General features: G+C 38.3%; 1 protein-coding gene across 1 annotated transcript in view; it reads left to right on the forward strand.

Annotated features, from left to right (window-relative positions):
• syne1b (spectrin repeat containing, nuclear envelope 1b) overlaps nt 1–16,779 on the forward strand; it is a 77,003-nt gene extending 60,224 nt beyond the window's left edge. The window contains exons 113-144 of the mRNA XM_055231305.1: nt 56–211; nt 291–461; nt 584–717; nt 891–1,095; nt 1,169–1,351; nt 1,607–1,753; nt 1,857–2,011; nt 2,261–2,408; nt 2,513–2,607; nt 2,695–2,929; nt 3,391–3,585; nt 3,933–4,058; nt 4,174–4,329; nt 4,757–4,915; nt 5,245–5,411; nt 5,489–5,651; nt 5,904–6,091; nt 6,395–6,545; nt 6,997–7,179; nt 7,308–7,445; nt 7,706–7,897; nt 8,338–8,659; nt 8,975–9,043; nt 9,832–9,941; nt 10,023–10,149; nt 10,266–10,477; nt 11,041–11,241; nt 11,325–11,453; nt 12,134–12,346; nt 12,514–12,606; nt 13,568–13,626; nt 15,586–16,779. Coding sequence (XP_055087280.1) covers nt 56–211; nt 291–461; nt 584–717; nt 891–1,095; nt 1,169–1,351; nt 1,607–1,753; nt 1,857–2,011; nt 2,261–2,408; nt 2,513–2,607; nt 2,695–2,929; nt 3,391–3,585; nt 3,933–4,058; nt 4,174–4,329; nt 4,757–4,915; nt 5,245–5,411; nt 5,489–5,651; nt 5,904–6,091; nt 6,395–6,545; nt 6,997–7,179; nt 7,308–7,445; nt 7,706–7,897; nt 8,338–8,659; nt 8,975–9,043; nt 9,832–9,941; nt 10,023–10,149; nt 10,266–10,477; nt 11,041–11,241; nt 11,325–11,453; nt 12,134–12,346; nt 12,514–12,606; nt 13,568–13,626; nt 15,586–15,829 — 5,226 coding nt within the window. The 3' untranslated portion in view covers nt 15,830–16,779. The remainder of the gene's footprint in view (nt 1–55; nt 212–290; nt 462–583; nt 718–890; nt 1,096–1,168; nt 1,352–1,606; nt 1,754–1,856; nt 2,012–2,260; nt 2,409–2,512; nt 2,608–2,694; nt 2,930–3,390; nt 3,586–3,932; nt 4,059–4,173; nt 4,330–4,756; nt 4,916–5,244; nt 5,412–5,488; nt 5,652–5,903; nt 6,092–6,394; nt 6,546–6,996; nt 7,180–7,307; nt 7,446–7,705; nt 7,898–8,337; nt 8,660–8,974; nt 9,044–9,831; nt 9,942–10,022; nt 10,150–10,265; nt 10,478–11,040; nt 11,242–11,324; nt 11,454–12,133; nt 12,347–12,513; nt 12,607–13,567; nt 13,627–15,585) is intronic.
• The last annotated feature ends 238 nt before the right edge of the window (nt 16,780–17,017 follow it).

Consider the following 17,017-nt stretch of genomic DNA (forward strand, 5'->3'; position numbering starts at 1 on the left):
GTTGGTTTATTAATTTCCTGCCTTAGCATATTAGTCACACATATTGTATTTGCAGGAAATGGAGGACGTGATAAAGGAGAAGGAGAAAGAGTTGGAGCGAGTTGAGGAACAGGGCTGTGCTCTGGTCCAGAATAAAACAGATGAGGCCTGTGCTATCGTCATGGAGACACTGCAAGGGGTCAATCACACCTGGGCCAACCTCGACCACCTGGTAGGATCACAACTTTATATGATTACCAGTGGGTTTTAATATTACATGTAATACTAACCAGTTAATTTGTTCATTCCAGATTGGGCAGTTGAAAATTAGCCTGAAGTCAGTGCTGGATCAGTGGACCTTATATAAAAAAGCCTCAGAGGAGATCAATGGTTACCTGATGGAGGGAAGGTACTCTGTGTCACGGTTTCGCCTCCTTACTGGATCGCTTGAGGCTGTTCAGCTGCAGGTGCAAAGTCTACAGGTAATTAAATTATAAAATCTAAAATGTCCACCTAATTACACTTAATTCTGTTACCATCAGTCAATAGAGAATAGAGACTACCTAGCTGAGTGAAATACGAAATGTTCAATGTTTTTTTTAAGGATTTGCAAGAAGATCTGGAAAAACAGGAGAGCAGCTTGAGGAAGTTTGGTGCTGTCACCCACCAGCTGTTAAAGGAGTGTCACCCTTCTGTATCAGACTCCCTCAACAATGCTCTCAAAGATGTCAATGCAAGGTAAAAACAAAAAAACAAAAAAACTGATCATTTTAGTCTTTATACACAGTAGTCAGTTGTCGAACATTTGTGCAATGAAAGTTGATGTTTATATTATGCCCTTGAGATTAATTTTAACAGCACAGTATTGTAGTAGTAACCATTGTGCTAACCATGGTAATGTTTATACTCAGATGGACTGGGTTACTGGAGGAGATTGCAGAGCGTCTTAAGTTGAGCAAAGCCCTTCTCCAGCTGTGGCAGCGTTACAAGGAGCTGTACGACCAGAGCTGCAGCAGTGTCCAACTTCAGGAGGAGAAATCAGACCAGCTCCTTAAGACTGCAAGCAGCAAAGACATTGCTGATGAAGAAGTTTCCAACTGGATCCACCAATGCACTGTGAGTCAACTTGATCTAATATGTGTTAAATTATTGATATGGTATGAAATGCAGTAATATTTTTTTTGATTAGGAGGTGCTGCGATCCCAAGCTCCAGTCCAGGCCTCCCTACAGGTCCTTCATGAACTCGGAAAACAGCTAAAACAACAGGTGGACATATCAGCGGCATCAGCCATTCAATCAGATCACCTCTCTCTGTGCCAAAGGGTCAGTGCTGTGGAACAGGCTCTGAACCGCCAGCTCACTACACTTCAGGTATGTATTGAGTTATGGATGTCAAAATAATTTAGCTGATTGATAATTATGATCAGACAAGTCATAACCTAATTATAAGAACAAAAAAAATTAATCCGGCAAAATAAGTAGTTTCAATTCAGCCTATACTCCAAAAAAAAAAAAAAAAAAAAAAAAAAAAAAAAAAAAATATATATATATATATATATATATATATATATATATATATATATATATATATATTCTTGAGCCAGTTCTCACCCTTTTTTGTACTAGACGGGGGTCCATGATTATGAGACGTTCACTGGTCAGCTGGACTCACTTGGAAACTGGATCACTGAGGCAGAGGAGGTCTTGAAGATCCAAGACCCAAACGGCTCCACAGATCTAACTGCCATCCAGGGCCGCATGGACGAGCTCAAGGTTCCCACAGTTCAACACAAAATAAAATACATTCAACATAAAACAAATAAATAAATGGTATCTATATTGTTTTGTGTTCTAACTTTACTTCTCTATTTTGCAGAAACTGATGCTTAAGTTCAGCTGTATGGCCCCTGAATTGGAGCGTCTGAATGAACTTGGATACAAACTTCCTCTCAACGATTCAGAAATCAAGCGCATGCAGAACCTCAACCGGAGCTGGACAACTGCCTCTGCCCAGACCACAGAGAGATTCAGGTAATATTTTTATTTTATTTTTTTAACTGGATCAAATTACTCAACTTAATGATATGATGGATGATAGATGGATTTAATGTATTACATTTAGAAATCGATTGAGAAATTATTCAACTATTGTGATTTTTGTTGAACATCTGCACAGTACTTTGTGAATAAGTGGTTGTGGTTTCTATAATCTAAAAATGCCTTTGCCTTTCAATTAAGCTTTATTTTATTTATTTATTTATTTATTGTATTTCTTTGCAGCAAACTTCAGTCCTTCCTGTTACAACAGCAAACCTTCCTGGAGAAGTGTGAAACTTGGATGGAGTTTTTAGTCCAAACAGAAGAAAATCTTGCTGTGGAAATTTCGGGAAACTTTCAAAGCCTGATGGAGCAACAAAAGGCCCATGAGGTCAGGGTTCAGTTATAGACCATAAATCTATAGATTTTATTGTAACAACTTTTTAGAACTAGTTTATGTATTTTATTAATCCAAAATTATTGTTCATTTTGTAGTTATTCCAAGCTGAGATGTTTAGTCGCCAGCAGATTCTTCACTCAATAATTAGTGATGGACAAAGAATGTTGGAACAAGGCCAAGTGGATGACAGGTTTGAATTATAGGCCTCTAATTATTAAAATATTGAAAGCACTTTTGAAAGCAATATTGAAAAAAACATTATATTTGAATTACACAGAGATGAATTCAACATGAAGCTGACCCTGCTGAGTAACCAGTGGCAGGGCGTGGTGCGTCGTGCCCAGCAGAGGAGGGGGATCATCGATGGTCTGATCCGACAGTGGCAACGCTACAGGGAAATGGTGGAGAAGTTACGGAAGTGGCTTCTGGAAGTGTCCCATCCCACAGAGGCGCTTCAGTCTGGGGCTACTATCCCACTGCAACAAGCACGATCCATGCTAGATGCTGTACAGGTAAAACATAATAGCTGACAATAACTTAAAATTACTTATCACTAATTAACAATGACAAACCCTTAGTATTTTCCACATTTGTACATGTTTAATATTTGTTATTTATATGGTCCACTATGGGCAAGTTATTTATTTACAGCAGGCTGTCTTGACTCTTTCAATGTCACAAGAAAATTTCCTTGCTCAGAAAATGTCTCTTTCTACTCGTCACCCCTTTTTTCACACTGCTCACTGTTCTGTGCAATGAATCTTCTGGTAAACGGACTTTTTTGTTTTCAACTTACTAACTTGTACTACGTTTGAAATGTAACAAAATTGCATGTAAATTTAAATTGTCCACCTCATCTTGGATTTACAAAGTCTGCTATCCTATGGACTTTGTAAATCAAGTTCAACATGTGTGAATGCATTCAGTCATATTGAATTACAGTTCCGTAAATACATATTCTTTTATATTTCAGTTGAAGGAGAAGGTGCTCCAGCGGCAGCAGGGCAGTTACATCCTGACAGTGGAAGCGGGTCGACAGCTGCTGCTCTCCGCTGACAGCCCAGCAGAGGGGGCTCTTCAGGCCGAGCTCACAGACATACAGGAGAGATGGAAACAAGCTACAGTATGTCTGGAGGAGCAGAGGAAACAGCTGGTCATACTTCTCAAGGTCTGCAACTATTAATTTTATTACAAGTGAATTACAATTAGCAGTTCATTAATAGCAGTTGTAATTTTATTACAAATACCTATTACTATAAACCATAATTTTTGTTTCCTTTGCAGTTTTCGTTCTGGGTTATATTCATAATATTACAATGAAATAAATAAAAATACCAATTTCCATTATAAATTACCATGTATTACCAAGATATTAATACCAAGATAACTCTTTTAGTTACCATGCTATTACTGTGTTGTTAAACAAAGGACTGTAATTTGAGATTATGAATTTTGGTTATTAGTGATTTATACGGAATATTGTTTTGATTATTTCTTAAACTGTGTCTAATACAGGACTGGGAGAGATGTGAGAAAGGTATTTGTTCATCTCTGGAGAAACTGAGAGCTTTCAAACGTCAGCTTTCACAGCCTCTTCCTGATCATCATGAAGATCTACAGGCTGAACAAATGCGCTGCAAAGTAAGATTTCAGTTATTTGAAAGCTGGGAGGTAACCATTTGAGTTATAGTGCTTTTGTTGTGTTTGACGTCTGGAACACCCCAAAGCTTTTATTTTATTGTCACGTTTTATGTAGGATTTAGAGAACACCTTTGATGGCTGGACTGGGGATTTGGCTCACCTTGCAGTCCTGAGAGAGTCTCTGTCTTGTTACATCAGTGCAGAAGACCTCTCAGTTCTTCAGGAGAGAATTGAGCTGCTGCATCGACAATGGGATGAAATGTGTCACCAGGTAAATCTCCAAATTGCTGACAATCTATCTCTCTTGTTGACAAGTTTCACTTAAAACACACTGATTAAGACACTCAAATTTAAAATGCTGTACAGTGTCCAGAAGATGGTGCTGTTTTATAAAGGATACCATGTTCAGTTTGTATTTTTCTGCAATATAGAGAAAAAAAATCTAACTATCTAATCGAACTGTCTAAAATAAAATATGTAGTTGGTCAGTATTCAACTTAAATTTATTTTATAGAAATTGTCTTCAAGAGGAAATGCCAATACTGTAGAGTGGATGACATGAAACCCACAGTACATCCTGTGTGCTGCAAGCTCTCTGCACACAGGAAACTGACACTTAGATGCAAATGCGCTTTATACTATTGATCTAATGCTCTGCACAGACCTGCTTTTCGTTATGGTGTTATTTCTTTCTTCAGCTGTCTCTGCGCAGACAACAGGTGTGTGAAAAGTTGAATGAATGGACCGTGTTCAATGAGAAATACAAGGAGCTGTGTGAGTGGCTGACAAACATGGAGAGCAAGGTGTCCCAGAACGGAGACATCAGCATCGAGGAAATGATTGATAAGCTACGCAAGGTAGGCTTCAATTTTATTATAGTTTTGTACTGCATATAACCCCCCATCAGGAATAACACTGTGACCACTGACAACTGAAGTACATTAGACATTTTAAAATTACTGCTCCTTGGGAACATTCTTAAAAAGTGAAAAATTTGATTAGTTTGACACATGTTGGTGTTAAGACATGTGGTGCTATGTAAACAATAATCAGGACCCTTAGTTGTAAGAATATTGCCAATGTTGTGTTATATTGTGAATTAGTGGATTAGAGTCATGGCTTATTATGGCTAATCGGTTTGTTGTGTTTTCACTAAGCTTACTCTAATGCATTATTCTTATCCTAGGACTATCAAGAGGAAATAACTTTGGTCGAACAGAACAAATCACACCTGCATGAACTAGGAGAACGTTTGGCCCGAGCCAGTCACCAAAGCAAAGCTGCAGAGATCGAACAGAAACTGGGCAAAGTTAGTGATCGATGGCAGCACCTTCTGGATCTCATTGGAGCAAGGTGAGAATGACATTTTGTAGATTTTTTGTCTGTTCATTGATCCAAGTATTGAGACTTATTTGTGTTTTGTGTTACAGAGGGAAGAAGCTGAAGGAAACTCTTGTGGCTGTGCAGCAGTTGGACAAAAACATGAGCAGTCTTCGGTCCTGGTTGGCTCATATTGAAACAGAGCTCTCCAAACCAATCACGTACGACACCTGTGAATATCAGGAAATACAGATGAAACTTGATCTACAACAGGTATTGTTATTATTACGCTAAACTGATTCCTTTTGGTTAATCAGTGTCCTCATTCATTAGAATATACTTTTGAAGTTGCAGAAACATTTTCCAATTAAGACTAAAACATTATTTGTAGTTATAAAACAGTGAATACCAAGGATACAGTGTCCAAAAAAAAATAAATTCATAACCAACTATTTTAGAAAAAAATCAGTTACTATATTTTATTAGTTTCCTTACATCCTTTCTCTGACTTATTCCCTTGTACAGGAGCTTCAGCGTGACATAGAGAAGCACAGCACTGGGGTGGCCTCTGTCCTGAACCTGTGTGAGGTGTTGCTACATGACTGTGACGCTTGTGCCACTGACGCCGAGTGTGACTCCATCCAACAGGCCACACGCAGCCTGGACCGCCGCTGGAGGAGCATCTGCGCCCTGTCCATGGAGAGGCGCCTCAGGTAAGGACAGAGGTTTATTATTACTTTTTAGAAGACATAATTTCTGAATAATGATTTGGATAACTGAATGGACTAATAATTGTAATGTAATATAATTCATAATATAATTAAATTAATTACACTGACAGTCCAACTCTTATCTAGCCAAATAGGGGCACAAAAATTACATAAAGAAAGAAGTCTCTACAAATAATTGATAACACAAATACTTTTCTTTCTTATTTTCTATTACACATTTTCCTCTCACCCAAGAAGTTCAGACAATTCTTATGTAAGCATTGTGTCATTGCTATTTCTCTGTAGGATTGAGGAGACATGGAAATTGTGGCAGAAATTTCTGGAAGATTATTCCCGATACGATGAATGGCTGACGACTTCAGAGAAAACTGCTGCTCTGCCAAACTCTTCCAATGTTCTGTACACTGTGGCCAAGGAGGAGCTGAAGAAATTTGAGGCACGAATATTAAAGCCTATTAGATTTAATTGTCCACATGAGGTTTTAATGCTCTTTTTGTAATTATTACTTAGTTTGGGAAATAGTAAATATGATAAATATTTGTCATAGTTTAACATCACTTAAATGGTAGTTTGAGGGGGAAAAATTTGAGAAGATAAGTAGAAAAATACGGGAAGCAGCAGTGAGTTCCAAAATGAAATACCTCGCTCTGTCACCAAAAATTCCTTATAAAATTAAGGGACAAGTTATGTGCCAAGAAGGTATTTTTCTGACCCTTGTTAACAGTTTATGGAGTTACCTCTACACATGCTGTATTTGCGTGATATTTAAGATTTTATAAAATCTTAAATATAATAACTATGTTAACAATTTTTTGTAAAAAGTAGTAGCCATAAACACTTAATAACAACCCAGATTAGTTGTAAAGGTTGTGTTTGTATTTGTACAGGCTTTTCAGAGGCAGGTTCATGAAAGCTTAACTCAACTAGAGCTGATTAATAAGCAGTACCGGCGTCTGGCCCGAGAGAACCGCACTGACTCCTGCTGCAGACTTAAGGAAATGGCCAACGACGCCAACCAGAGATGGGACAACCTGCAGAAGAGGGTGGCATCTATCCTCCGCAGACTCAAGGCAAGTTTATCAGTAATAAATCAACTCCCTTGCTAATTGCTAATACTGTGTATTATTTTGTAAACCTTTCTCTTTGTGAAACAAATTTGAGGTTGTAGTACCTAATTGTTTGTGTTTTGTATTGACAGCACTTTATAAACCAGAGAGAGGAGTTTGAGACAGCAAGAGACGGGATCCTGGTTTGGCTGACAGAGATGGACTTGCAGCTCACCAACATCGAACATTTCTCTGAGTGTGATATTCAAGCCAAGATCAAACAACTCAGGGTTAGTTCATAGTACTGTTCAGAACAGAACTGAGCTGTTGATAAATTAAATAAATGTATTAAATTATGTATTAAGTCACTTGCATTTGCTGACATTAAATTAATAAAAAATAATAGATTAAACATTGACGTCTGACAGTCTGACAGTAAACAACCTTTGAGAAGTTTATTTATTAACCTAGAATACTGTTGCAATACAAACTGAATTTGACTAATAATTTTAATTTAGAATGTTGAATCAAATGTTTGTCCCTCTTGTAGTCCTTCCAGCAGGAGATCTCTCTGACCACAGCTAAAATCGAGCAGATCTTCCACCAGGGGGAGGGGCTGATCGAGAAGAGTGAGCCCCTAGATGCTGCAGTGATCGAGGAGGAGCTGGAGGAGCTGCAGCGCTACTGTCAGGAGGTGTTCGGACGAGTCGAGAGATACTACAAGAAACTCATACGCCTGCCTGTAAGTTTATCAGTGCAAAATGTGGGAATTGTTCAACTTAAGGATTGAGTACGATATTCTTAACTCTAAAAATATTTGGTATACTGTGTCCTCTGGTAGACAGCATTCAAAATTTACTGATCAACTAAACAATTATAATGTAGATTTTCATGATATAGAAGTTGATGGTGTTAGGGCTACACATTAAATCACAGTCTGAGTTTATGCAATTATGAAATCGCAAAGGCTGCAATTGTAAAGAACAAAATATTCTTTTATCATCTATATTTTTGTAGGCTCTAGCTTTAGGCTGCCACACATAACACAACATAATGCCAAAAATACCTCTGTGATGTGTTCTCAGTGTATGACTGCTGATGGTACAGTTGTGATTGTATGTTACAGCTGTATTACCTCCAAATGAAATATGTCAAAAGTTGCCATCTTTGTTTCTTGCAAAGCTTGCAGACGACGATACCGAAGTGTCCTTCTCAGACCGGGAGCTGGAACTGGACGAGCCTGGGGACCTGTCCAGTGTCCCGTGGAGTGAGCGTTTGGGAGACGGGTTCCTGTCCCCGCTGCCCTCCTCAGGGCGGTCTCTGGCAGCCCAACTGAGGACAGAGCGGTCGGGCCGGGACACTCCAGCCAGTGTGGACTCCATACCCCTGGAGTGGGACCACGACTATGACCTTAGTCGAGGTCTGGAGAGTGCCAGCCGGGCTCTGAGGGAGCAGCAGAGCGAGGAGGGGGAGTTCATACAGAGAGCTGCTTCTGCCCTGTCAGGTCAGTCCGATAAGACCAGCGAGTTATAAAAAATGTCAAATCAAACAAAGCCCAATCTTAACAAATATGAATGGAAAGGAAGAATTTTATGTGCGTATTGGGCAGTTATGTGTTCATTAGATTATCTTAAATTCTTATTTTGAGAATTTTGTTAAGCCATTTTTAGTATTTACACCAAATGTAATAAATACATGAAAAATATCCACTACACACAATTTTGCAGTTCTGTTAATTATTGTTAATCATTAATACTTCCCTGAAGAATTGTATTAGTAAACATCTAGTGTTGATTGTATTGTACAATGTTTCTTGCAGATGTAGTGATCCCAGAGAGCCCTGAAGCCTATGTTAAACTAACTGAGCAAACTCTGAGGTCCTCCACTGGTATGAGCAGCAGCAGACCGCAGCATGAAACAGGCTCCTAGGCCTGAATTAACTTACTATACCTCTCTGAATATAATATTTAACTTTCTTCACTTGGTTGTGGGATCTGAGTTTTCCTAATTTTCCCATTTATTGGGCACTTTTTAACACATTGGGTTGAGTCAGTTTTATTTTAATTCCATCAAATTGCCTCTCAATTTGGTGGTGATAAAACAGAATTGACCCTATCCCATTGTCTAACAAGCCTTATTGTTTGGACTTGCAGTGTGCTGTGTAGCAATTTCTTCATAACTGTTCAGACTGTACTTAAAAGTGGATTGAGCGACTCCATCTCCTATACTGGTGATGCAATTTTTCATCATCTGTTTCTACTGCGACATTGCGCTCAACAGTTAACTAAAATCACATGTTTCTGACAATATACTTGCCTAATTTTCTGAGAAAAACATTGCCGACCTGATCCTCCGTCCACTTTTAATTATTTGGAGAAGCATGTTGAAATGTAACATATTTTTTTCAAAACATTTTAACATACTTTATTTCTGTCTATCAATAACTGTCTCTGTCTTTTCCTGAGCTCCATTCATACAGAGACACAACAGACTTAAAAATGGTTTTGGGAAATTGAATACCATGTTCATAATTATTCCTGCTATTCACACTCATTTCTATATTGTGTGATCCTCTGTGTTAATGGGACCAAAGCTGTTCCCTGGAGCAGAATTACCAATAATTAATGAATGACAAGCTTTAAAACTAATGTATAACACTTTGTATTTCGTCACCAGGTGAAGCTGCCTCCACAGACTCACCGTCACTGGACGCCAGTCGCTTCCATCAAACAGACCGCAGTCGAACACCAACAGGAGCCGAACTTGATGGGTCTTATATGGGATATGTATGTTCTTTCCAGTTTCAAATGTTTCTTATATAGTTGTATAGTTGCATCGCTCATGTTTCGTATGGATTTCTTTGCTAGATGCGACTTTTGGGTGAGTGTCGAGGCAGCATAGACACAGTGAAGAGGATGGGATTTGAACTAAAAGAGGATGAAGACACAATTTCAGGACTTGCAGATCCCAACAGCTCCGAGTCTCAGACCTCAGGTAAACTTGATATTGTTTTTGGATCGTAATTATTAACAGGTATGTCAATGGTAACATGCTGTGATACATGTTTGGGTGTTCTGCATGTTAGACTAATTGTCCCGCCCTCTCTCCAGGTGTGATAGAGCGCTGGGAGCTCCTGCAGGCTCAGGACTTGAGCAAAGAATTGAGGACGAAGCAGCTGCAGCAGCAATGGCAACAGCTGAACTCAGACCTGAACAATGTGTGGAGCTGGTTGGGACAAACAGAGGAGGAGCTAGAGCTGCAGATGAGACTAGACCTCAGCACAGACATCCAGACCATCGAGCAACGCATTAAAAAACTCAAGGTAACGTTCACATTTACATTACCATTAATATATTTTAGTTTGATATAAAGTGCATGGACCTGAGAGAAATAGCATACAAGAAATAAATGGCTGCTACTACTCCTTGAATCTGTATGTCACAAAACATAAATTTAAAACAAATATTTGATATCAGCTGATACCAGTGCAGGTACAGATGACAGTTATGCAGATGACACTTAGATCTATGTCTCACTGGCAGCAGGTGAATATGGACCAGTGCATTCATTCTGCCATTACATCCAACAGATCAGTGCGTGGATGCAAAACAACTTTCCCCAGCTAAACTCAGACTTAAGTCATTGTCTTTGGCCCACAGAAACAAAGAGAAAGTGTCACCAGTCACCTTCAGCCTCTCTCTAAAACTTTCAAGTCAGGCTAGAAATCTAGGGAGTCGATATTTGATCCAGCAAATTTTCATGGATCAGCACCGATATTTGATACCAGTATCCTATTTGTCCATCCCTACAAATAGGATACTGGTATCCTACATGGTTGTACATAGTTTTATATATACCTCTTACTACTGCTTATCTTGTCCACAGGAGCTACAGAAGGCCTATGACAAGAGAAAGGCCATTGTCCTCTCTATAAACCTGTGCAGTGGGGAGTTTGTTCAGTCAGATTCAGTGGAATCCAGAGAACTTCAAATCAAACTCAAAGATATGAACAACCACTGGGACAGACTGGGCCTGTCTCTGGACCAGTGGAGGACATCACTACAGGAAGCACTTATGCAATGTCAAGTATGTTTTTACACATTTGTATCTATTCTAGCCTAATTTTATTTTACTGTCTCTAGGTAGTGATTTTACTGTTTTATGTATAGGACTTCCATGAGATGGGCCATGGTTTGCTGCTCTGGTTGGAAAACATCGACCGAAGAAGGAATGAAGTGGTTCCCATTGACCCCATTTTGGACAGTGATACTCTCCAGCAACATCATAAGACACTGACGGTAAGAAACAGAATACGTGAATCAGCCAGGCTTAAATGATTAAATTAAATGAACTTAAGTAATGTATACATTTATATGATACATTTTATATACTTTCAAATACTTATTATGGTAAACTTTTGCTTATCAATATGTTGCTTGTAAAATGCAATAATTATAATGGCAGAAGAATGAAACAGAATCTATCGGGCCTTAGAGTTAGACATGCAGTAGAAGTGTCTCAGAAAGGAGCGCACTAAGTGCAGGAGTTAGACAAGGATGGATAGCAAATGAAAAATTCAGCTCTGCCAACTGGACAAAAGTTTTAGAGTGAAGACGTTTCACTGCTGATCCAAGTGACTTCTTCTGTTCTGGTTAGATTCTTGGTGGACACTGCCTTATATCTACCTGAAGGGAGGAGCTAATAACTACACTGAAACTAACAAACCTATGTGTATACAGTTTCAGTTTTTTAGCTAGGCCACTCTAAAACTTTTGTCCAGTTGACAGAATAGATTTTTTCTTTTGCTATGGATCATACCATATGGACAACTGAGGGATTCCACAGACAGAAGGATGAATAGATGCAAACAGAGCATTATTTGTATATTCTTAATGCAATTTGAGGTTTGTTGTTTTTACTGTAGCCTATGCCTAATATTTCATAAATTAACTAACATGATTTTAAATAATCTCTACAGCAAATCCGGCAGGAGCTCTTGGACTCCCAATTAAAGGTGGCCTCCCTCCAGGACATGTCACTGCAGTTGCTGGTCAACGCTGAAGGCAGTGACTGTCTGGAGGCCAAAGAGAAGGTTCACGTCATTGGAAACAGACTCAAACTGCTGCTGAAGGAGGTCACCCGGGACCTGAGAGAGCTGGCCAAGATCTTAGACATCACAAGCAGTCAGCAGGTGAGTCAGGAGGTCCTAAAATCCACTACTGATGGGTATATTTTTTGCATAAATTTTACATACTATAATTTCACCACAAAACATACACTTTTCTAAATTAATGGTGCTCACTTTTGTAGGAGTGAATCGTTTATTTGACATTTTGACAACTTTTTCCCTCATATCAGGATCTGTCCTCTTGGTCTTCTGCGGACGATCTGGACACCTCTGGATCTCTCAGCCCGGTCTCTGGAAGGAGCACACCAAGTCGACGGCGATCGGTAACAAACACACCCATAACAACTGCACTTCTACACTGGTTCAAACTGGGATTGTTGGTGAATTTTTTGGCTTGTTTTTTTAATAATGGTTTTAACCTCTGCCCCTGAATGCCCTCCCCCCGAAGGCCAGATCCACCTACCTCTTCCATCCCCAAATCTCTCCTCCTTACCGCATCTCTCTACACCTGTGGTTTTCAAACTGTGGGGGCAAGTACCGGTAGTGTAACAGAGAATGGTATTGTTTAACCTATGTTTTGAATATACAGGCTGTTTAACTGCCTTTTGCTATGGATTGATCTCAAAATGTAGATCAGTTAGCTTAGTAGTGCTGCTATATGTTTTTTTTTTTTACTTTTGTCTTGCCTTATATGTGGCTAAGAACTTAGTAGTAAGTGATTTCTGAGTTTGAGAACCACTTCTGTGATCATCAGCTTTACTTCCCTATTTCCTCTCTTCTCTCTCAATTTCCACGAATTCCTGTTTTTTTCTGCACCATTCCTCTTAGATCCTTCCATGAAATATTTTTATTGCTAATTATTCTTTAAACTTTAATTTCAGCAATTTTTTTCTCCAAGTGTCTGTCCTGCAAATCTTTCCTTCCTCTTAACAGTCCTAATTTGGTTCGATTCAATTTGTCTTTGAAACACTGGAAAAAACATTTACAAGTTGAATTTACATAAGTCATATTTGATATTTGATGCTACAATAAGCAAGCTTGGGACATTTTAATTAAATCTAAGTACCAGTCCAAATAAGCATGCCACTACTACCACTTTGTGCAATATATATTCAAAGTTTTATTGCACTTTGAAAAATATTCCCTAATACCCAAAAGCTATCATCTGTTGTCATCATTTGCTTCTTGTTATTTTTGGGGATCATCGATAGCTTTGTTCATAATTTGCCTGGACTGAAAAATACTTTCTTTCTTTTACCCCTCCCCCCTGTTCATTGCAAACAGCAACGGGGCAAAAGTAGGGTGTCACAGCCCGGAGCGTCTGTGAGCAGTCAACACCTAAGGTACATGTCTGTTGGTTTCTAGCACACACAGAAGATAATGGAAATCACCCATGATGCATTGGGTGGAGACTATTTGTTTAAAAAAAATATAGATTAAAGAGTTTGTGGATGCTTTGGAGAAATGGTTTTGTGGAGTATACGCGCATGACAGTGACTTCCATCATCTTCTGCACGTCTAGACCCTGTGTTACGGTTAGGGAGGTGAGACAGACAGCAGAGGAACAGTGGACAGTGTGATCAGAGGCTGGACCAAAAGAACATATCCATTCACTTAGTCCATTGCTTGGTGCGATTGACTGCTTAGAAAGCCTGACTAAACTAGTTTGTATAGGTAGTTTACAGATAGAAAGTTAATTTTTGTTGTTATACATGCAAGTTGTACAAAACCAAATTACTTAGGTTCAAAATGACATCATACTTAGAGGTAGGTTTTGGTTAAGCGTAGTATTGTATTCTTTGACATTACATTCTATGCTGGAAAGAGGGCAAAAGGTGCCTTCCTATATAGAAATAAACATTGTATATGTAGAATTTGATTTTAGTCCTATGAAATATTAAAATCACTATTGTTAACCATAAACTGTCTCAAGGTACTTAACAAACTTCAAAAGACAACACATGTCTTAAAGTTTGACTGGCCTTATATATCAATGGACTTTTTTTTTCTTTTGTAATCTTGATTGTATGTTTTTATATATTGTTGATCTATTCTGGTGACACTTTTTGTCACATTGTAGCCAATGTCCCTCTGTCCACCTCCTGCTGCAGTCTCAATGGTAGTAGGTCAAACATTTAAAAAATGAAATGTGCAAGCCCTCTTCTTGCTTAATATCGCTGACAAAACTCTCTACTTCAACAATTCCACTCTACTCCTAACATCTTTTTGGCTGTAACTGAGCACACACAGCCAGTTTTCCTCAAATTGCCGAGTGTCTGCAATGAACAATACAATCGCTTCACTCTCTGTCGCTTTCTCTTTTGTCTGACATTTTCTTCTGCTACTACTTCACTGACTCTCCACCATCTCCCCTCAGTCTGTCATCTGTGAGTCTAGCCTCTCAGTGGTAAGGGGCACTTCTGGTAACTCCATAGATAGATAGTGCAACATGTATCCATTCATATTTAATCATTTGTCACATCTAAACCAGCATTACAGACTAATAATAATAACTTCTTTTGAAGCAGAGTTTTCTGAGGGTGATGGTGACTTTAACAAACAATATTTTATCTTCAAAACTGTGCTGTGCTTTTCTTGCCTTAGCATGCTTTTGCACTTTTCTACAGGATATAAAGCATAAAATCTATTGTAATGAAATAAACTGCTCATAGTTGCAGCATGCCTTTGTCTTCCCTAACACAGCAGATGAATGCGAGCTCGTACATGTATTCATTTGCCTTGGAAACTGTCATGTGACTGTCTCCATACATGTCTGTATCAGTCGGACAGCATGGACTTCACAATGTTAAACTGACATTGCCTTGAACCATGTTAGGCATGTCTCTCCTCTTATTTGGATTGAACTTTTCTGCACATTCTGAGTAAATTAGAGTGTAACCCTACTCAATTTAATGTAGTTATTTTATATATAAATTATTTAGGCAGTACTTGCTACTGGTTACACATAAACTTGAAAATAACATTTATAGTTTGTTTGTTTATTTATTTATTTATTTTTGGATAAACAATAGTATACCAAACAAACATGCCATGTAAAATATATGCAGCAATACCTGACCTAATTCTTTCTTCTTCAGGATCAGGATGACTTGGGCAAGGGTACATTTTCATGTGGGGCTAATACAGTATAACACAATGAGATTTAAAGCCTAATATCCACAAACTTAAACAGTTTTCCTTATTTTTTATAATTGAAATATGCACTATTCTTACATTTTTTTAGCAAATCACTGTCTTAAGCTTTGGCTAAGTGTAATGATGGTTTGTTTTTGTGCGAGCAGGTATCTCGGCGCTGGGTCCGCTTCCTTCCATTCTGACTCCTCTGAATCTACTTCCTGGGGTCAGAGGTCGTTCATGAGGCGCGTCCTGTGGGTGGCACTGCCGTTCCAGGTCCTCCTGCTGCTGTTAGTGCTACTGGCCTTCATCATACCCATGACGGAGGAAGACTACTGTGCCCAGTCCAATAACTTTGCTCATTCACTTTACCCAATGCTCAGCTACAGGAACGGTCCACCCCCAGTATAGACTCAACAGACACTTTCAGTATTTTTTGCTCAAATCATGTTGAAATTCCCTTTAATACTGGAAGTATTTTCCATTTCTTCACCTGCAGTGTATGCTGTGCTGAACAATTAGGGCTGCACAATATGTCAAAAGATGACAATTTTTATATTTTTACACTGGTCTTTAGTTCCTATTTCATCATTTGTAGTGTGCTGTGTTTTGCTCCCTGATGCATCTCTATAATTTAAACTTATCTTTTGTGTCTGTAAAAAATATAGTAACATGACTTGCAAAATCATAAAATAGTGCCTGGATATTTATTTTGAACTGGAAAGAATATGTGTAAGATTATTTGAATCAACATCAAAACTTTTTTTGTTTTGTTTATACAAATCCAATGTTAGGACAACCTGCATGCACTTTTGACTTTTTTTTTTTTTGCAATATATTGTGCAACCCTAATCTAAATACTGCTGTGTCAAATACAATGGATCTTCTTAACAAACCAAACTGTCTCTTCTCTTCCCATTAACCTCAAATGTCTTGAATGTTATATGTCTTCAAATGGAGTAGCACCAAAGTTTGAACTGCTATAGCCTGTGACTCTGCTTGTTACTGAGATTTGTACAGAAACATTGAATACTGTATACCTTACATTGCATTTATTTTTGTACCTGTATTTTGGCATGCAGTAAATCACACAGGTTGCTTTGTAATCACTTCCTTCACTGTCTGTGTCCATTTTTAACTCCCATGAAACGAATTGTGTAATGACAGTCATTCATGAAGTTTGTACATTTTATTTTTTAACATGAATTATGACTGTGAGATTATAACATATAGAACTATTGTATATTTTGTATGACTGTTGATGAAATGTATGGCATTATATTATACCCTGTATATAATGGAAAAGTATATAATGTAACTGTATGTACATGCCAACAGAAACAATGAATGCCAAATCCTTATTTTGACACCTGGCTTATTATTTCACTCATTATTCATACTACAGTCTTGAGGTGAATTACTTCTTTTTACTATTACAATCTAAATCCATAGTAACCCTGTGGGCACATAGCAGTGTTAATTGGTAAAAATCTGAAATTATTATGAGAATTTAAGTAAGTATTAAAGTACTGTACTTGTATGAATAGCATAAATGTATACAGTCGCAGTGCAGTACTGGGCTAATCAATACAAATACAA

The sequence above is a fragment of the Periophthalmus magnuspinnatus genome, chromosome 22 (assembly GCF_009829125.3).
Source record: "Periophthalmus magnuspinnatus isolate fPerMag1 chromosome 22, fPerMag1.2.pri, whole genome shotgun sequence".
NCBI lineage: Eukaryota > Metazoa > Chordata > Actinopteri > Gobiiformes > Gobiidae > Periophthalmus > Periophthalmus magnuspinnatus.